The sequence below is a fragment of the Heloderma suspectum genome, chromosome 3, assembly GCF_057233095.1.
Source record: "Heloderma suspectum isolate Gila_16-S chromosome 3, 16-S_ref, whole genome shotgun sequence".
In the NCBI taxonomy this organism is placed as follows: domain Eukaryota; kingdom Metazoa; phylum Chordata; class Lepidosauria; order Squamata; family Helodermatidae; genus Heloderma; species Heloderma suspectum.
In genome coordinates, this window is record NC_139460.1 from 2,987,202 (window position 1) to 3,002,086 (window position 14,885).

General features: G+C 50.8%; 1 protein-coding gene across 1 annotated transcript in view; it reads left to right on the top strand.

Annotated features, from left to right (window-relative positions):
* The first annotated feature begins 10,616 nt into the window (after positions 1–10,616).
* Positions 10,617–14,885, top strand: part of INPPL1 (inositol polyphosphate phosphatase like 1) — an 88,191-nt gene continuing 83,922 nt past the window's right edge. The window contains exon 1 of the mRNA XM_084842314.1: positions 10,617–11,254. Within this exon, the coding sequence (XP_084698440.1) occupies positions 11,061–11,254 (194 nt within the window). The 5' untranslated portion in view covers positions 10,617–11,060. The remainder of the gene's footprint in view (positions 11,255–14,885) is intronic.

Here is a 14,885-nt window from a genome sequence, read left to right on the forward strand (position 1 = left end):
GGCAAAATTGGGGTGGTGGGATGCTGTCATAGATACTCTACTGGATAATTGGGTTGTTTCTAAAGAATAGTGAATTACTCTCCATAATAATGTAGTAGCAAGGGGGATATGGGCCAGGAAACAAGCCTCTCTCATTGGTTGATCAGCCCCTGCCCAGTTGATGACATTCAGTTCTGTTCCCCCCACCCAACCCAGAAGTATGGTCCTTCCAAGCACTGTGGGACACGTGAAAACCAGATTTTAAAGGTATGGTACATTCAGCTTCTCTTGCTCCGTATGTCAGACCAAAGCTGATTCCATGAAAAACATGCGTAATACTCCAATGCACTCATTCTGTTGTCGTGAAGATCCCCCACAAGAAAGAGATCTTGGTGGTTTTGGTGGACAGCTCAATTAAAATGTCAGCCCAGTGTGTGTCTGCTGTGAGAAAGGCAAATTCCATGTTAGGCTTAATTAGGAAAGGAATTGAAAATAAAACTGCCCAAATTGTACTCCCCATATACAAATCCCTGGTGAGGGCACACTTAAGAATACTGTGTACAGTTCTGGTGACTTCACCCAAGAAAGGGTATTGTACAGCTGGAAAGGGTGCAGAGGACGACAACTAAAATGATCATGGGGCTGGAGTATCTCCCCTATGAGGGAAGGTGACAATATCTGGGATTGTTTAGCTTAGAAAAAAGGTGAGTAAGGGTAGACATGATAGAAGTGTACAAAATTATGCATGAAGTGGAGAAAGTGGATACGAAGCCATTTTACTCCCTCATAATACCAGAAACCAAAGGGGTCCTCCCATGAAGCTGATTGGTGGGAGATTCAGGGCAGATAAAAGGAAATACTTCACACAGCACATAGTTGAAGTATGGAATTCACTACTCCAAGATGACCACCAATTTGGATGGCCTTAAAAGGGGGCTAGACGAATTCCTGGAGGAGAAGGCTATTGGTGGCTGCTAGCCCTGTTGGCTCTGTGCTACCTCCAGTATCAAAGGCGGATGCCTATGTAAACCAGTTGCTGGGGAACATGGGCAGGAGGGTGCTGTTGCACTCATGTCCTGCTTGTGGTTTCCTAGTTGACAGCTGGTTGGCCACTCTGTGAACAGAATGTTAGACTAGATGGGCCCTTGGTCTGATCCAGCATGGCTCTTACGGAATTTTAGGGCTAGGAGGCAAACAAATGGGACTTAAAAGGAAGTTGCAGTGTATCCTTGGGGTTCCAGCTGTACCCCACCTCTGGAATATTTCTAGACCTTCTCTGTGGCTTTTTCTGCATAGAATCATAGAATAGTAGGGTTGGAAGGGGCCTACAAGACCATCAAGTCCAACCCCCTGCTCAATGCAGGAATCCAAGTCAGAGCATCCCTGACAGATGGCTATCCAGCCTCGTCTTGAACGCCTCCAGTGTGGGAGAGCCCACCACCTCCCTAGGCAATTGGTTCCATTGTCGTATTGCTCTAACAGTCAGGATGTTTTTGCTCTGAAGGCCAATAGATGGAGCCAGATCAGGACTCAGCTGTTAGGTCTGGCTGGAAAATGAAAGTATATGTGAACGGAGGACGGATGTACATACTCTTGAGCAGAAGGAGTTTCCTCATGTACAGCCACCCCATGCCCAACACCAGCCCTGAAGGGAGGATTCCCAAAGGGGTTCTGCTGCCAGGGCCCTGGAGGCAGCGGTGAGGAAGGGGAGGGAGATTCCCCGCTGGATCCTCTAAGAGAATGGAGGGAGAAGGCTCCCCTTGGAACAGGCTGCAAAGATGAGCCACTGTGGCTGGCTCGGGCCATCCAGCGGGCCTTGTGGTGACCTATGAAGGAGAGAGCGGAGCCCTTCTGCTCAGGAGGGCTGGGACATGGGAGGCATCGGGGCTGTCGACACATGGCATCAGCCCCAGGAAGCCATGGCCTGGGAAAACTCAGGACTGGCGACAGCTGTCTTCCCCCACCTGGCACCCTCCAGATGTATTAGACTACACTTCCCATGATTCCCAGCTCATGGCTGGGAATTATGGGAGTTGCAGTCCAACACATCTGGAGGGCACCAGCTTGGGAAGGCTGGATTATAGAATTGGTTTTTGACAGGTGGGTTAGGATCCAGTCCTGAAGCCATCTGCATCCCATTGACCTCCAGATGTCTTGGACAGGCACCAGCCAGGAACACTGGAGCAGCAGTCCAACACATCTGGAAGGTGCCCGTTTGGGGAAGGATGCATTGGTGGGTCACAACAGAAATGCTAACATCATACAAAGATAAATGTAGTGTGTGTGTATGAAAGATAAACTAACAGAGTACTTTCAAAGTGTGTTGTTGTTGTTTATTCAGTCAGTCGCTTCCGACTCTTCATGACTTCATGGACCAGCCCACGCCAGAGCTTCCTGGCGGCCGTGGCCACCCCCAGCTCCCCCAAGGTCGAGCCCGTCACCTCCAGAATATCATCCATCCACCTTGTCTTTGGTCAGCCACTCTTCCTTTTGCCTTCCACTTTCCCTAGCATCAGCATCTTCTCCAGGGTATCCTGTCTTCTTATTATGTGGCCAAAGCACTTCAGTTTAGCCTTTAATATCCTTCCCTCAAGTGAACAGTCTGGCTTTATTTCCTGGAGGATGGACTGGTTTGATCTTCTTGCAGTCCAAGGCACTCTCAGAATTTTCCTCCAGCACCACAGTTCAAACGCATCTATCTTCCTTCGCTCAGCCTTCCTTATGGTCCAGCTATTGCAGCCATAGGTTACTATGGGGAATACATTGCTTTAACTATGCGGACCTTTGTTGTCAGTGAGATGTCTCCACTCTTCACTATTTTATCAAGATTTGTCATTGCTCTCCTCCCAAGAAGTAAACGTCTTCTGATTTCCTGGCTGCAGTCAGCGTCTGCAGTAATCTTTGCGCCTAGAAAGACAAAGTCTCACTGCCTCCACGTTTTCTCCCTCTATTTGCCAGTTATCAATCAAGCTGGTTGCCATAATCTTGGCTTTTTTGAGGTTGAACTGCAACCCAGCTTTTGCACTTTCTTCTCTCACCTTCGTCATGAGGTTCCTCAGCTCCTCCTCGCTTTCAGCCATTAAAGTGGTATCATCTGCCTATCGGAGATTGTTAATGTTTCTTCCAGCAATTTTAACTCCAGCCTTGGCTTCATCAAGCCCAGCACGTTGCATGATGTGTTCTGCGTACAGGTTGAATAGGTAGGGTGAGAGTATACAACCCTGCCGTACTCCTTTCCCAATCTTAAACCAGTCCGTTGTTCCGTGGTCTGTTCTTACCGTTGCTACTTGGTCGTTATGCAGATTCCTCAGGAGGCAGACAAGATGACTTGGTATCCCCATACCACCAAGAACTTGCCACAATTTGTGATGATCCACACGGTCAAAGGCTTTCGAATAGTCAATAAAACAGAAATAGATGTTTTTCTCAAACTCCCTGGCTTTCTCCATTATCCAGCAGATATTGGCAATTTGGTTTCTAGTTCCTCTGCCTTTTCGAAACCCAGGTTGTACATCTGGCAATTCTCGATAGTTTGAACATTCTTTGGTGCTTCCCTTTTTTGCTATGGGGATATAGGTTGACTTTTTCCAATCTGTTGGCCATTCTTGTGTTTTCCAAATTTGCTGGCATATGGCATGCATCACCTTGACAGCATCATCTTGCAAGATTTTAAACAGTTCAGCTGGGATACCGTCGTCTCCTGCTGCCTTGTTATTAGCAATGCTTCTTAAGGCCCATTCCACCTCAGTCTTCAGGATGTTTGGCTCTAGCTCACTGACCACACCGTCAAATCTATCCCCGATATCATTATCCCTCCTATACAGATCTTCCGTATATTCTTGCCACCTTTTCTTGATCTCTTCTGCTTCTGTTAGGTCCTTGCCATCTTTGTTTTTGATCATACCCATTTTTGCCTGGAATTTACCTCCGATGTTCCTAATTTTCTGGAAGAGGTCTCTTGTCTTTCCTATTCTATTATCTTCTTCCGCTTCCGCGCATTGCTTGTGTAAAAATAATTCCTTATCTCTTCTGGCTAACCTCTGGAATTTAGCGTTTAATTGGGCATATCTCCCCCTATCACTGTTGCCTTTTGCTTTCCTTCTTTCTTGGGCTGCTTCCAGTGTCTCAGCAGACAGCCATCTTGCCTTCTTGGTTTTCTTTTTCTTGGGGACGTTTTTTGTTGCTGCCTCCTGAACAATGTTGCGAACTTCTGTCCGTAGTTCTTCCGGGACCCTATCTACTAAATCTAGTCCCTTAAATCTATTCTTCACCTCCACTGCATATTCATGAGGAATATTAGTGAGCTCATATCTAACTGATCTGTGGGTCTTCCCTGTTCTCTTTAGTCTGATTCTAAATTGTGCAATAAGAAGTTCGTGATCTGAACTACAATCAGCTCCAGGTCTTGTTTTTACCAACTGCATAGATGTCCGCCACCTTTGGCTACAAAGGATGTACTCAATCTGATTTCGGTGTCGGCCGTCTGGTGAAGTCCATGTATAAAGTGTACAAAGTGTACTTAGAGCTAAACATTTCAGCTTCTGCCCTCATCAGTAGCTGTGATGTGAAATGCATACCAAGACTGGCAGTTTGGAATGCTGGCACATGAAAATCCCTAAGGAGAAAAAAAACAGGTATGTGCAGTATGAAGTTTATTATTTTTAGTTATTTAATGTATATACTCCCAATATATGAGGCTCTCTGGGCAGTTCACAACTGTCCTCCAGATTGTCATTTGGACTAAGAGCTCTGAGTCTGTAGATCCAGAAGTTTTCCTTTCCATCAAGCATGCCAGTGTCCTTTGTTTGTTCGACTGGAATCAATTGTAAATCTGGGAGACTATGTGCAGGTGAGTTGAAATATCTTGCAACAGGCTGCTGTAGTTGTTTTTTTAAATAAGAATGGCAGTTTTGTGGTTACAGAATCTTGTTCTTAGGTCTGTTGTAGTTTTTCCTACATACTGCAAATGACATCCTTTTTTTTACATTCAGTTAATAGTATTATATGCAATATCATATATTTTATTAAATAAAACGAAGCAGGTCCCGAAATATATTTTTGGTCTGCAGGTGGGTCCCAGGTCTGAAAAGGCTGAAGGCTACTGGATTACGGTAATTTTTTTTTTTTTAACGTATATGGGGCTCCCTTTGAATACCGCCTGGAAGTTGCACTTGGTTCCAAACACAGCCATGGGGCTACTCACTGGGAATGGATGTTTAGAACATATTGTGCAAACACTTAAAAGAGTTTCAGCAGCTTCCAGTCCCTTCCTGAGCACAATTCAAAGCATCGGTGCCTTGAAAGAATGAGGGGCAGTGTATCTCCACATGACACATCATTCACTAATCTATAGAATTTGTTCTTGCAAGATGTGGGGATGTCAATGAACGCAGTTGGCTTTAAAACAGGATTAGAGACCAATTCATGGAGGAGGCTATCAATGGCTACTAGTCAGAAGGGTAGCTAGAGATTACCTCCAGTATCAGAGGCAGTGTGCCTCTGTAAATGAGTTGCTGGGAAACACGACCAGGAGGGTGTCATTGCAGTCATATCCTGCCTGTACGCCTCTCGTGGGTATCTGGCCTGCCATGATAGGAGCAGAGTGTTGGAACAGAGAAGCCAAGGGACTGCTCCAGCAGCCAGGCCCTCTTCATGTTCTCTTCTTATTGATCTTAAAACCAAAGTGACCTCAGCCCACAAAACCTCATCCCACAGTAAACATGATAGTCTTTCAGATTCCACAAGCTCAAGTATTAGAGCTGGGGGCTGTACGCGTGCTACAGTTCCAGAAAAGCACAAGGTGTGGGTGCAAAACCCAGATGTCCTCTCTTGCTTCCAAGTGTCCCAGGCCTGGATGGTTTTTCTTTTGGAAATAGTTCCAAGCTTGAAAGTTTGTAGTCCTCTCAACTGAAATGTCTCAAACAGGTTCGTTGAGGTTTTGGTTTTTTGTTGTTGTTGACTTTTGGATATACTGACTAAACACTCTAACGGCCTTATGCCTTGGAGAATAATTAATAAACCTTTGCCATTGCTTAAAAAAAAATGACCCCCCTTTCTTGCGAATTCTCCATCAATCTCCAGATTGTTATACAATCTGCCCACTGAGGTCTATGGAGCAGGGCCTCCTGGTGGTTCTGTTGTGTGCGCATGCACATCTGATGGCAAGAAGGGTGAGGGCCTTTTTGGTTGTGGTCCCCTGTGTGACAGGCAACATCATTGATGGTGTTTCAGCCTCTGTTAAGAACTCACGTTTACCCAGGCATTTGCTGGTTTTTATCACAAGGCTAAAAGAGATGACGCTGGAAGATGAGCCCCTCAGGTCGGAAGGTGTCCAATATACTACTGGGGAAGAGCAGAGGGAATTTCCAAGTAGTGCCAGAAAGAGTGAAGCGGCTGGGCCAAAGCCGAAAGGACACTCAGCTGTGGATGTGTCTGGTGGTGAAAAGAAAATCCGATGCTGTAAAGAACAATATTGTTTAGGAACCTGGAATGTCAGATCAATTAATCAAGGTAAGCTGGAGGTGGTCAAACATGATGGCAAGATTGAACATCGACATCTTGGGAATCAGCGAACTAAAATGGACAGGCATGGGCGAATTTAATTCAGGTGACCATCATATCTACTACTGTGGGCAAGAATCCCTTAGAAGAAATGGAGTAGCACTCATAGTCAATAAAAGGGTGGGAAAAGTAGTACTGGGGTACAATCTCAAAAAGGATGGAATGATCTCAGTACGAATCCAAGGCAAACCATTCAACATCACAGTAATTCAAGTCTATGCCCCAACCACTGAGGCCGAAGAAGCTGAGGTTGATCGGTTCTATGAAGACCTACAACACCTTCTAGAACTAACACCAAAAAAAGATGTCCTCTTCATCATAGGGGATTGGAATGCTAAAGTAGGAAGTCAAGAAATCACCGGTATAACAGGCAAGCATGGCCTTGGTGTACAAAATGAAGCAGGACAAAGGCTAATAGAGTTTTGCCAAGAGAACACGCTGATCATAGCAAACACTCTTTTCCAACAGCACAAGAGGCGACTGTACACATGGACATCACCAGATGGTCAATATCGAAATCAGATTGATTATGTCCTTTGCAGCCAAAGATGGAGAAACTCTATACAGTCAGTAAAAACAAGACCTGGAGCTGACTGTGGCTCAGATCATGAGGTTCTTGTTGCAAAATTTCGGCTTAAATTGAAGAACGTAGGGAAAACCACTAAACCATTCAGGTATGACCCAAAACGTATCCCTTATGAATATACAGTGGAGGTGAGGAATAGATTTAAGGGATTAGACCTGATAGACAGAGTGCCTGAGGAACTATGGATGGAGGACCGTAACATTGTTCAGGAGGCAGCAACGAAATCCATCCCAAAGGAAAAGAAATGCAAGAAAGCCAAGTGGCTGTCTGATGAGGCTTTACAAGTAGCTGAGGAAAGAAGGGAAGTGAACGGCAAGGGAAAAAGGGGAAGATATATCGAACTGAATGCAGAGTTCCAGAGAATAGCAAGGAGAGACAAGAAGGCCTTCTGAAATGAACAATGCAAAGAAATCGAGGAAAACAACAGAATGGGAAAGACTAGAGATCTCTTCAAGAAAATCGGAGATCTCAAGGGAATGTTTTGTGCAAAGACGGGCATGATAAAGGACAAAGAAGGCAGGGACCTAACAGAAGCAGATGAGATTAAGAAGAGGTGGAAAGAATACACACAACAACTATACAGGAAAGATCTTAATGTCCATGATAACCATGACAGTGCGGTCACTGAACTCGAGCCGGACATCCTCGAGAGTGAAGTCAAGTGGGCCTTAGGAAGCATGACTAACAACAAAGCTAGCGGAGATGACAGTATTCCAGCTGAGCTATTTAAAATCCTAAAAGATGATGCTGTTAAAGTGCTGCACTCAATATGCCAACAAATTTGGAACACTCAACAGTGGCCACAAAACTGGAAAACGTCAGTTTACATTCCAATTCCAAAGAAGGGCAATGCCAAAGAGTGTTCAAACTACCGCACAATTGCGCTCATTTCACATGCCAGCAAGGTGTTGCTCAAAATCCTACAAGCTAGGCTTCAGCAGTAAGCGAACCGAGAACTACCGGAAGCACAAGCTGGGTTTCGAAGAGGCAGAGGAACTAGAGATCAAATCGCCAACATTCGCTGCATCATGGAGAAAGCAAGAGAATTCCAGAAAAGCATCTATTTCTGCTTCATTGACTACACTAAAGCCTTTGATTGTGTGGATCACAATAAACTGTGGCAAATTCTTAAGGAGGTGGGAGTACCGGACCACCTTACCTGTCTCCTGAGAAACCTTTACGAGGGCCAAGAAGCAACAGTAAGAACCGGACATGAAACAACCGATTGGTTCAAAAATGGGAAAGGAGTACGACAAGGCTGCATATTGTCATCCTGCTTATTTAACTTATATGCAGAGTACATCATGAGAAATGCTGGGTTGGATGAATCACAGGTCAGAATTAGGATTGCCGGGAGAATTATCAACAACCTCAGATACGCAGACGATACCACCCTAATGGCAGAAAGCGAAGAGGATCTAAAGAGCCTCTTGTTGAGGGTGAAAGAGGAGAGTGCAAAAGCTGGTTTGAAACTCAACATTAAAAAAACAAAGATCATGGCATCTGGCCCCATCACTTCCTGGCATATGGAAGGGGAAGAAATGGAAGCAGGGACAGATTTTATTTTCTTGGGCTGCAAGATCACCGCAGCTGGTGACTGCAGCCGTGAAATTAAAAGACGCTTGCTCCTTGGGAGGAAAGCTATGGCTAACCTAGACAGCATAGGAAGAAGCAGAGACATCACCTTGCCGACAAAGGTCCGTCTAATCAAAGCTATGGTTTTCCCAGTAGTAACGTATGGCTGTGAGAGCTGGACTATAAGGAAGGCTGAGCGCCGAAGAATTGATGCTTTCGAACTGTGGTGCTGGAGAAGACTCTTACGAGTCCCCTGGACTGCAAGGAGGTCAAATCAGTCCATCCTAAAGGAAATCAACCCTGAGTGCTCCTTGGAAGGACAGATACTGAAGCTGAAGCTCAAATATTTTGGCCACCTAATGTGAAGAGAAAAGTCACTGGGAAAGACCCTGATGCTGAGAAAGACTGAAGGCCAAAGGAGAAGGGGAGGGCAGAGGATGAGATGGCTAGATAGCATCAACGATGCAATGAATATGGACTTGAGCACGCTCCGGGAGAGAGTGCAGGACAGGAAGGCCTGGCGTGCTATGGTCCATGGGGTCACAAGGAGTTGGACACGACTGAACGACTGAACAACAACAGTGCCTAGCTTAGTACATTTTTGTTTGTTTCTTAGTATTTTAATTGTTTAAATGAATTTTGTACACCACCCTGGTATTTGGTAATGAAGAGTGGTGCATATGAATATTTTATAAAAATGAACATGCACGCACGTACGTACGGCCCTGGTGTGGGCAGGAGTGGTTCCATGCCGCCTTTGTTCTTTTTGCAAGGGCAGTGCACGAGGCCCTCAGCGTTTGCTCCCTGATCTCGTGCCCTCCACATGTGTTGGACTACAGCTCCCATCACCCACGCCAGCATGGCCATTGGCGGGGCGCTCCAACGGAGCCACGGGTAGCGGAGGCTGGGTGGTTCCTGCTTGGCCGGCGAGCTTTCGCTCCAGCTCGGCCATCAGGCTGGCCCGGGGGGCACCCGGCTACACCCGCTGCCCCGGGAGGCACCGCCCCCCCCCTCCGGCTTCCAGGGGCTCCTAGAAACCGACGTTCGTCCTGCACGCGGAACTCGAACGCGGGCCGGGGCGCGTTGCTTCCCCGGAGTTGTGCGCGGCGCAGCAGTAAGGCGGGAGGGCAGGCGCCAGCCGGTCGTTCCAGGCGCGCTCCCCCGGCCCCGCGGCAGGCGAGGAGCGGGCCAGCCCTTGCGCGAATAACGGCGCGGGCCGGGCAAAGGGCCGCCCGCGGGCTCCCGCTCCCCAGGGACGTGCTGCGCCGGGCGCGCGCAAGGCCCCTCCCCCCGCCCCGGAGCGCCTCTCGGGGCAGCGCCGGCCGGAGCTCCGTGCCCGCGCCTCCCACGCTGGCGCACGCTGCGGCCTCGGCCCCTTTAAGAGCCGCCAGGGCGCGCGAGGGCGGCCCTCGGAAGCCTCCTCGGGCCCGGCGAGGCCGCCCTGGCCAGCGAAGCGCGGCGCTGCCTTCCTCCGCCCCCGCCCGGCCCGGCCCGGCCCGGCATGCTCAGTGGCGCGCCGGGGGACTCCGTGCAGCAGGAAGGGCTGGCTCGGCCCGAGAGGCGCCGCAGCCAAGCCCGCCGAGGGGGCGGCGCACCGAGCCGCCGCGAGGGCGACCTGGCGGCGGATCCGGCCCTGCAGCGAGCCGCAGGCGCGCTGAACGGGGCGCGGACAGGGCTGCAGCCCGCTTGGCGGATCCGCGGGCGGCCCCCCCGCTGGCCTAGGAGGAGAGCCCCGCGCACGTCGGAGCCCCCCCCGAGAGGCGGGGCCGCGGAAAGCCCCGGTTTGACGCCCCGCCCGACGCGTCTTCCCCGGCGGACCAAAGTTCGATCGGACTGCTCCGCGCTGCTGCTGCTGGCCATCCCCCGGCCGCGCGACGCCGCCAGGCATTTCCCCCGCGGCCGCCCCGCCTTGGAGGGCTGAGGAGGGCGGCTGTGCGCGCACCGACGCCCAGGACTAGTTCGCACGGCGGAGCTGCTCGCTGCTCTGCGCGCCCGGGGGGCTGCCCGCCGCGGCTCCGGGCTCTGCCCAGGGCGCCTTCCGTGTGCCGGCGAGGGCGGGCGCGCGGGACCCCCGGCCCAGCCCAGACGGGGGAGGCTCGTCGGCTTCGGAGGCAGCCAGCCGGCCTGCCCGGGCTCGGATCGGCCGCCGCTCGGCATGCCCCGGAGGGAGGAAGCGGCGTCGGGCTGAACACGCCTTCGCCGGCAGGAAGCCTCTGGCCGCCTTCGCGGGTTCCCGCACCGCCTCGCCTCGCCATGCGGCCCTCGGAGCGCGCCGCGGGCCGCCCGGCTCCCTGCCTCGGACGGTGCTAGGCGCGTCGCTCTTGGCGGCTGCCTGCCCTGCCCGTCCTCGGCTGCCGGCATGGCGTGCGGAGGGGGCGCCGCCGGGGGCCCTCCGACTCCGTCCGTTCCCGCCGTCCCGGCCGCCCCGCCGTGGTGCCACAAGGACCTGAGCCGAGCGGCGGCCGAAGAGCTGCTGGCCCGAGCCGGCAGGGACGGCAGCTTCCTGGTGCGGGACAGCGAAAGCGTGGCCGGAGCCTACGCCCTCTGCGTGCTGTGAGTCTGGGCCGCGCGAAGCCGCGGGGATGGGCGCGAGAGCGCCGGGCCTCGGGAGCGGGCGGGGCGGGGCGGGGCAGCGGGCGCCGGGCCGGCGCGTCTCCCTCTCTTGCTGCCCCAGCTGAGGGTTTATTGCGCTCTGTGCACGCGCGTACCGTGGCGATGCCGTCCTGACGTGGTGGGCGGAGTGGCCAGGCGCCCCTGCCGCGCGTTGCGGGCGCGCGAGGCGCGGCGCAGTTCTTGCCCTGCATCCCGCCGGTGTGTTAGATGTTGTGCAGAGGCCATAGGCGAGACCGGCTCCGCCCAGCTTGCGCTGCCTAAAACAGCTGAACCAAAGCGAAATTGATATTCTGCAAAAATGCTTTGTTAGCGGCAGGAACATTGCTTCGGGTTTTGCTATTCAGGTTCCAAATGTGAAACTTCACCAGAGACATTTAAGAGTCCCCTCAAAATCTGAGTGCTTTAGAGTGTGATGGTATGCGTGACTACTCAGAAGTAAACGTAACTGAGTGGTCGCCAACCACGACAAGCCCCTGTATCAGTTAAGTGCTGCTTGAGTGTGGGTTGTTGCTGAATCATGGGTTGGTGTGGCGTGTGAACCCAGCTGTGCTAACAAACCATTGTTTGTTAACCTCAAACAACCCGCAGTTCATAACCCAACAACAAACTGAGTTCTGCAGATGGGCTGGATTGGACCTGTGGGCGTCCAGTCGCTGACACAGCTGGGCTTGAATTACCACCCTCCTGATTGTGTTGACCAAATGAGCATCAAGATATGTTGTGAAGTGAGTAACTCTGTGTTCATGTGAACTTGAGACTGTCAGAGGTTAAGCAGGTGATCTCCTTTTCTTGGACCAAAGCCTGATGGGGGATGGAGTGCTGCATTTGGGTCTCATCCCCTCTCTCTTGCACTGGCCGCATCTGTATGTCAAGCACAAGCCAGCTTTCAGTGTGTTTCACTGTCACAATCTTCCCCAAGAGGAGGCAAGAGACAGTGGAGTTCCCGGGGCTGGAGCAGCCTTCCTGACTTGGTGCCTCCAGATGTGTTGGACTACAACTCCCATTATCCCCAGCTAGCATGGCCAGTGGCCATGGGAGTTGCAGTCCAACACGTCTGTAGGTTACCAGGTTGGGGAAGCATTGTTTGGAGGGGTGGCCCAACCATAACTCCTTGGTACCACAGTGATGTGCCACAGATCCAGAACAGAACAGTGGACGGGAGTGCTGGAGGCTTTGGTTCTGTTCTCTGTCGTCCTCACTTAGATGAGGCTTGTCATCAGGATAAATTAGATGAGGTTTGGGTGCGAAATGTTTTGTGGGTGCCAACAATGATGCTGCCCCTTTTTTGTTTAAGGTGCAATCCTATGCATGTTTGGACAAAAAAAAGTCCTACAACTCCCAACCTATGCTGGGAGTTGTGGTACATTTTTTGGTCCAAACGTGCATAGGACTGCGCCCTTAAGGTATTTTTATCCCACTCCGCAGCCAGAAATGCTCCCAGAGCAGTTTACAATCATTCAGCAAAAAGGATAGTCCTCGCCCAGAGACTTACAATCTAAAAAGACGTGAAACAAGACGAAAGAGATGAGAGGGAATTATTTTTGCCTCTGAGTATAACATTTTTTAATGGAAGAAGGGTGACTCTGATCCTCATGAGTAAAGTTTCTCATAGATGAATCCAGTGCAGGTTTACTCAGGAGGAAAGCCCCGCTGGAATTGCTGGGTCTTAATTGTCCCTTGATCCAAGTGTGCATAGGATTGCAGCCATAGCGGAACATCAGACATTCCCTGTGCAAGGTTGTGTGTCTTGCTGTTGTGCTCTAGAGATATGATTCTTATTTAGAGTGCATCTGGTCCTGGGTTCAAATCCCACACAAAACCTGGCGAGCCTGGCTGAACATATATAATGTAAGACCAGGGGTATGTATTTTGCATTGGGTGTTAAAGGTCCAAAGTTCAGTTCTGAGACAAGCACATCATCTAGGGGAAAGGGAGTGAGTAGGGGTTTGCATGTCAAAAGGTCCTAGGTTTGAATCCTGATGGCAGACGACTCCAGTTAAAAGCATTTCAGAGTCTCCTTCCAGGACTCTGGAGAGCTGTTACCTGTTAGAGTAGGTCATTCTGGAGTAGCTGGACCATTGGCCTGGCTCCATATCTTCAGTGGGGGCTGCAGCTCAGGGCCAGAGCACACGCTTCCTGGGTCAAGGGTTAGTGGTTCCAGCGCCAGCAGCAGCTCCATTTAAAAGGATCTGGTGGCAGGTGGTAAGAATGACAGGCAGCAGCTGTCCAAAGGCCTGTGCAGCCCCACCTGCCTCAGCTGGGCACCCTCCAGCGGCGTTGGATTGGCATGGGCCACGCTGGCTGGGAGTGATGGGAGTTGTAGTCCAGCGCCTCTGGAGGGAACCGGGGGGGGGGCAGCTGGCATAGACTGCTGTGCTAGACGGGCCATTGTGTTGTATCCAGCGTTAGTCCTACTGGGAGTAGACCCATTGAAAGGAATTGGACTTTAAGTTAGATAGACTAGCACTGGATACAACTCTTAGTACAAGGGAGTTTCAAATGTTGAGCAACGCCCCCCGCCGCCCCCGTCTTCCACAGATGCAGGTAACCTCACGGCGATGACGCGCAACAAAACTGTCTGCAGCTGTCCAGCTTCATCCCACTCTGTGAGAGCCCCTGTGGCCTCACCTGTCCCATGCACCTGCTGCTCCCGGTGGATTTGCCAATGCCAGTTGCCGTGTTTCCCCATGATTAATGCCCACGGCTGCACTTTGTGATATCAGGAGTAGTCGTGGTGGCTTGGACTGGGGTACGGCCAGGCACATGTATGGATTTTGTTTCATCTGTTCCGTGTGTGTTTTCTTGGATTGTCAGATATCTTTTGTTCCACTGTCTGCTTGTTGACAGAATTGGATCTTTCCTCCCTTCAGAAAAGTATGCAAAAACCTCAGCTGCAATTTACGTAACTTTTGCTGGTAAGCGAAAATATGTGCTTTTTTTCCCCTTAGTGCCACAGAACGGAGGCTGAAGAGAGATCAGAGATGTATAAAACGTTGTTCTTTTTATATGGCATATATATTAGCCTATTTTCCAGTGACTTTTGTACTTTTGTGTGATTAAATTTGCATACAATTCTGGAAAGGAAAAAATTAGTCTGCGGATCCACAGCATCCGCCCGACTGGAACGGGGCTGCTCCGCATCGGAACCCACAGGTCAGGCTCATAGAAATCTGAAGTCATTTGAATCCGTCCTGGATTTCTCTGGCATTCGTAGGTGCAGCAAGGTGCAGCGAGTGGAGGGGGAGCCATGGTCATGGGGGCAAGTGAGAACGGGCAGATATGCCACAGGCGCCTTTGAAGGAGCACGACTCCTTTCGGCACAGCTGTTTTTCTCTGCCACATGTGCTCTTCCATGGATTTCCCCTTTTCTGGCTGTGGGAACTGTGCTTTGGTGTTGATTACGTTGCTGGGCAGGCCCTGGTTTACAGCTCTGTGGTTCTCGCCTGTCCCCTGGCACTGGGAGCAGCAGCAGGCGCGTTGCACTGGCGGACGTCCTCCCCTCACACTGCTGCAGGTGTGAGCACCGGGTGTGGGTGGCGTTAGATGGCCACTGGATGTGTAAGCCAGCGTG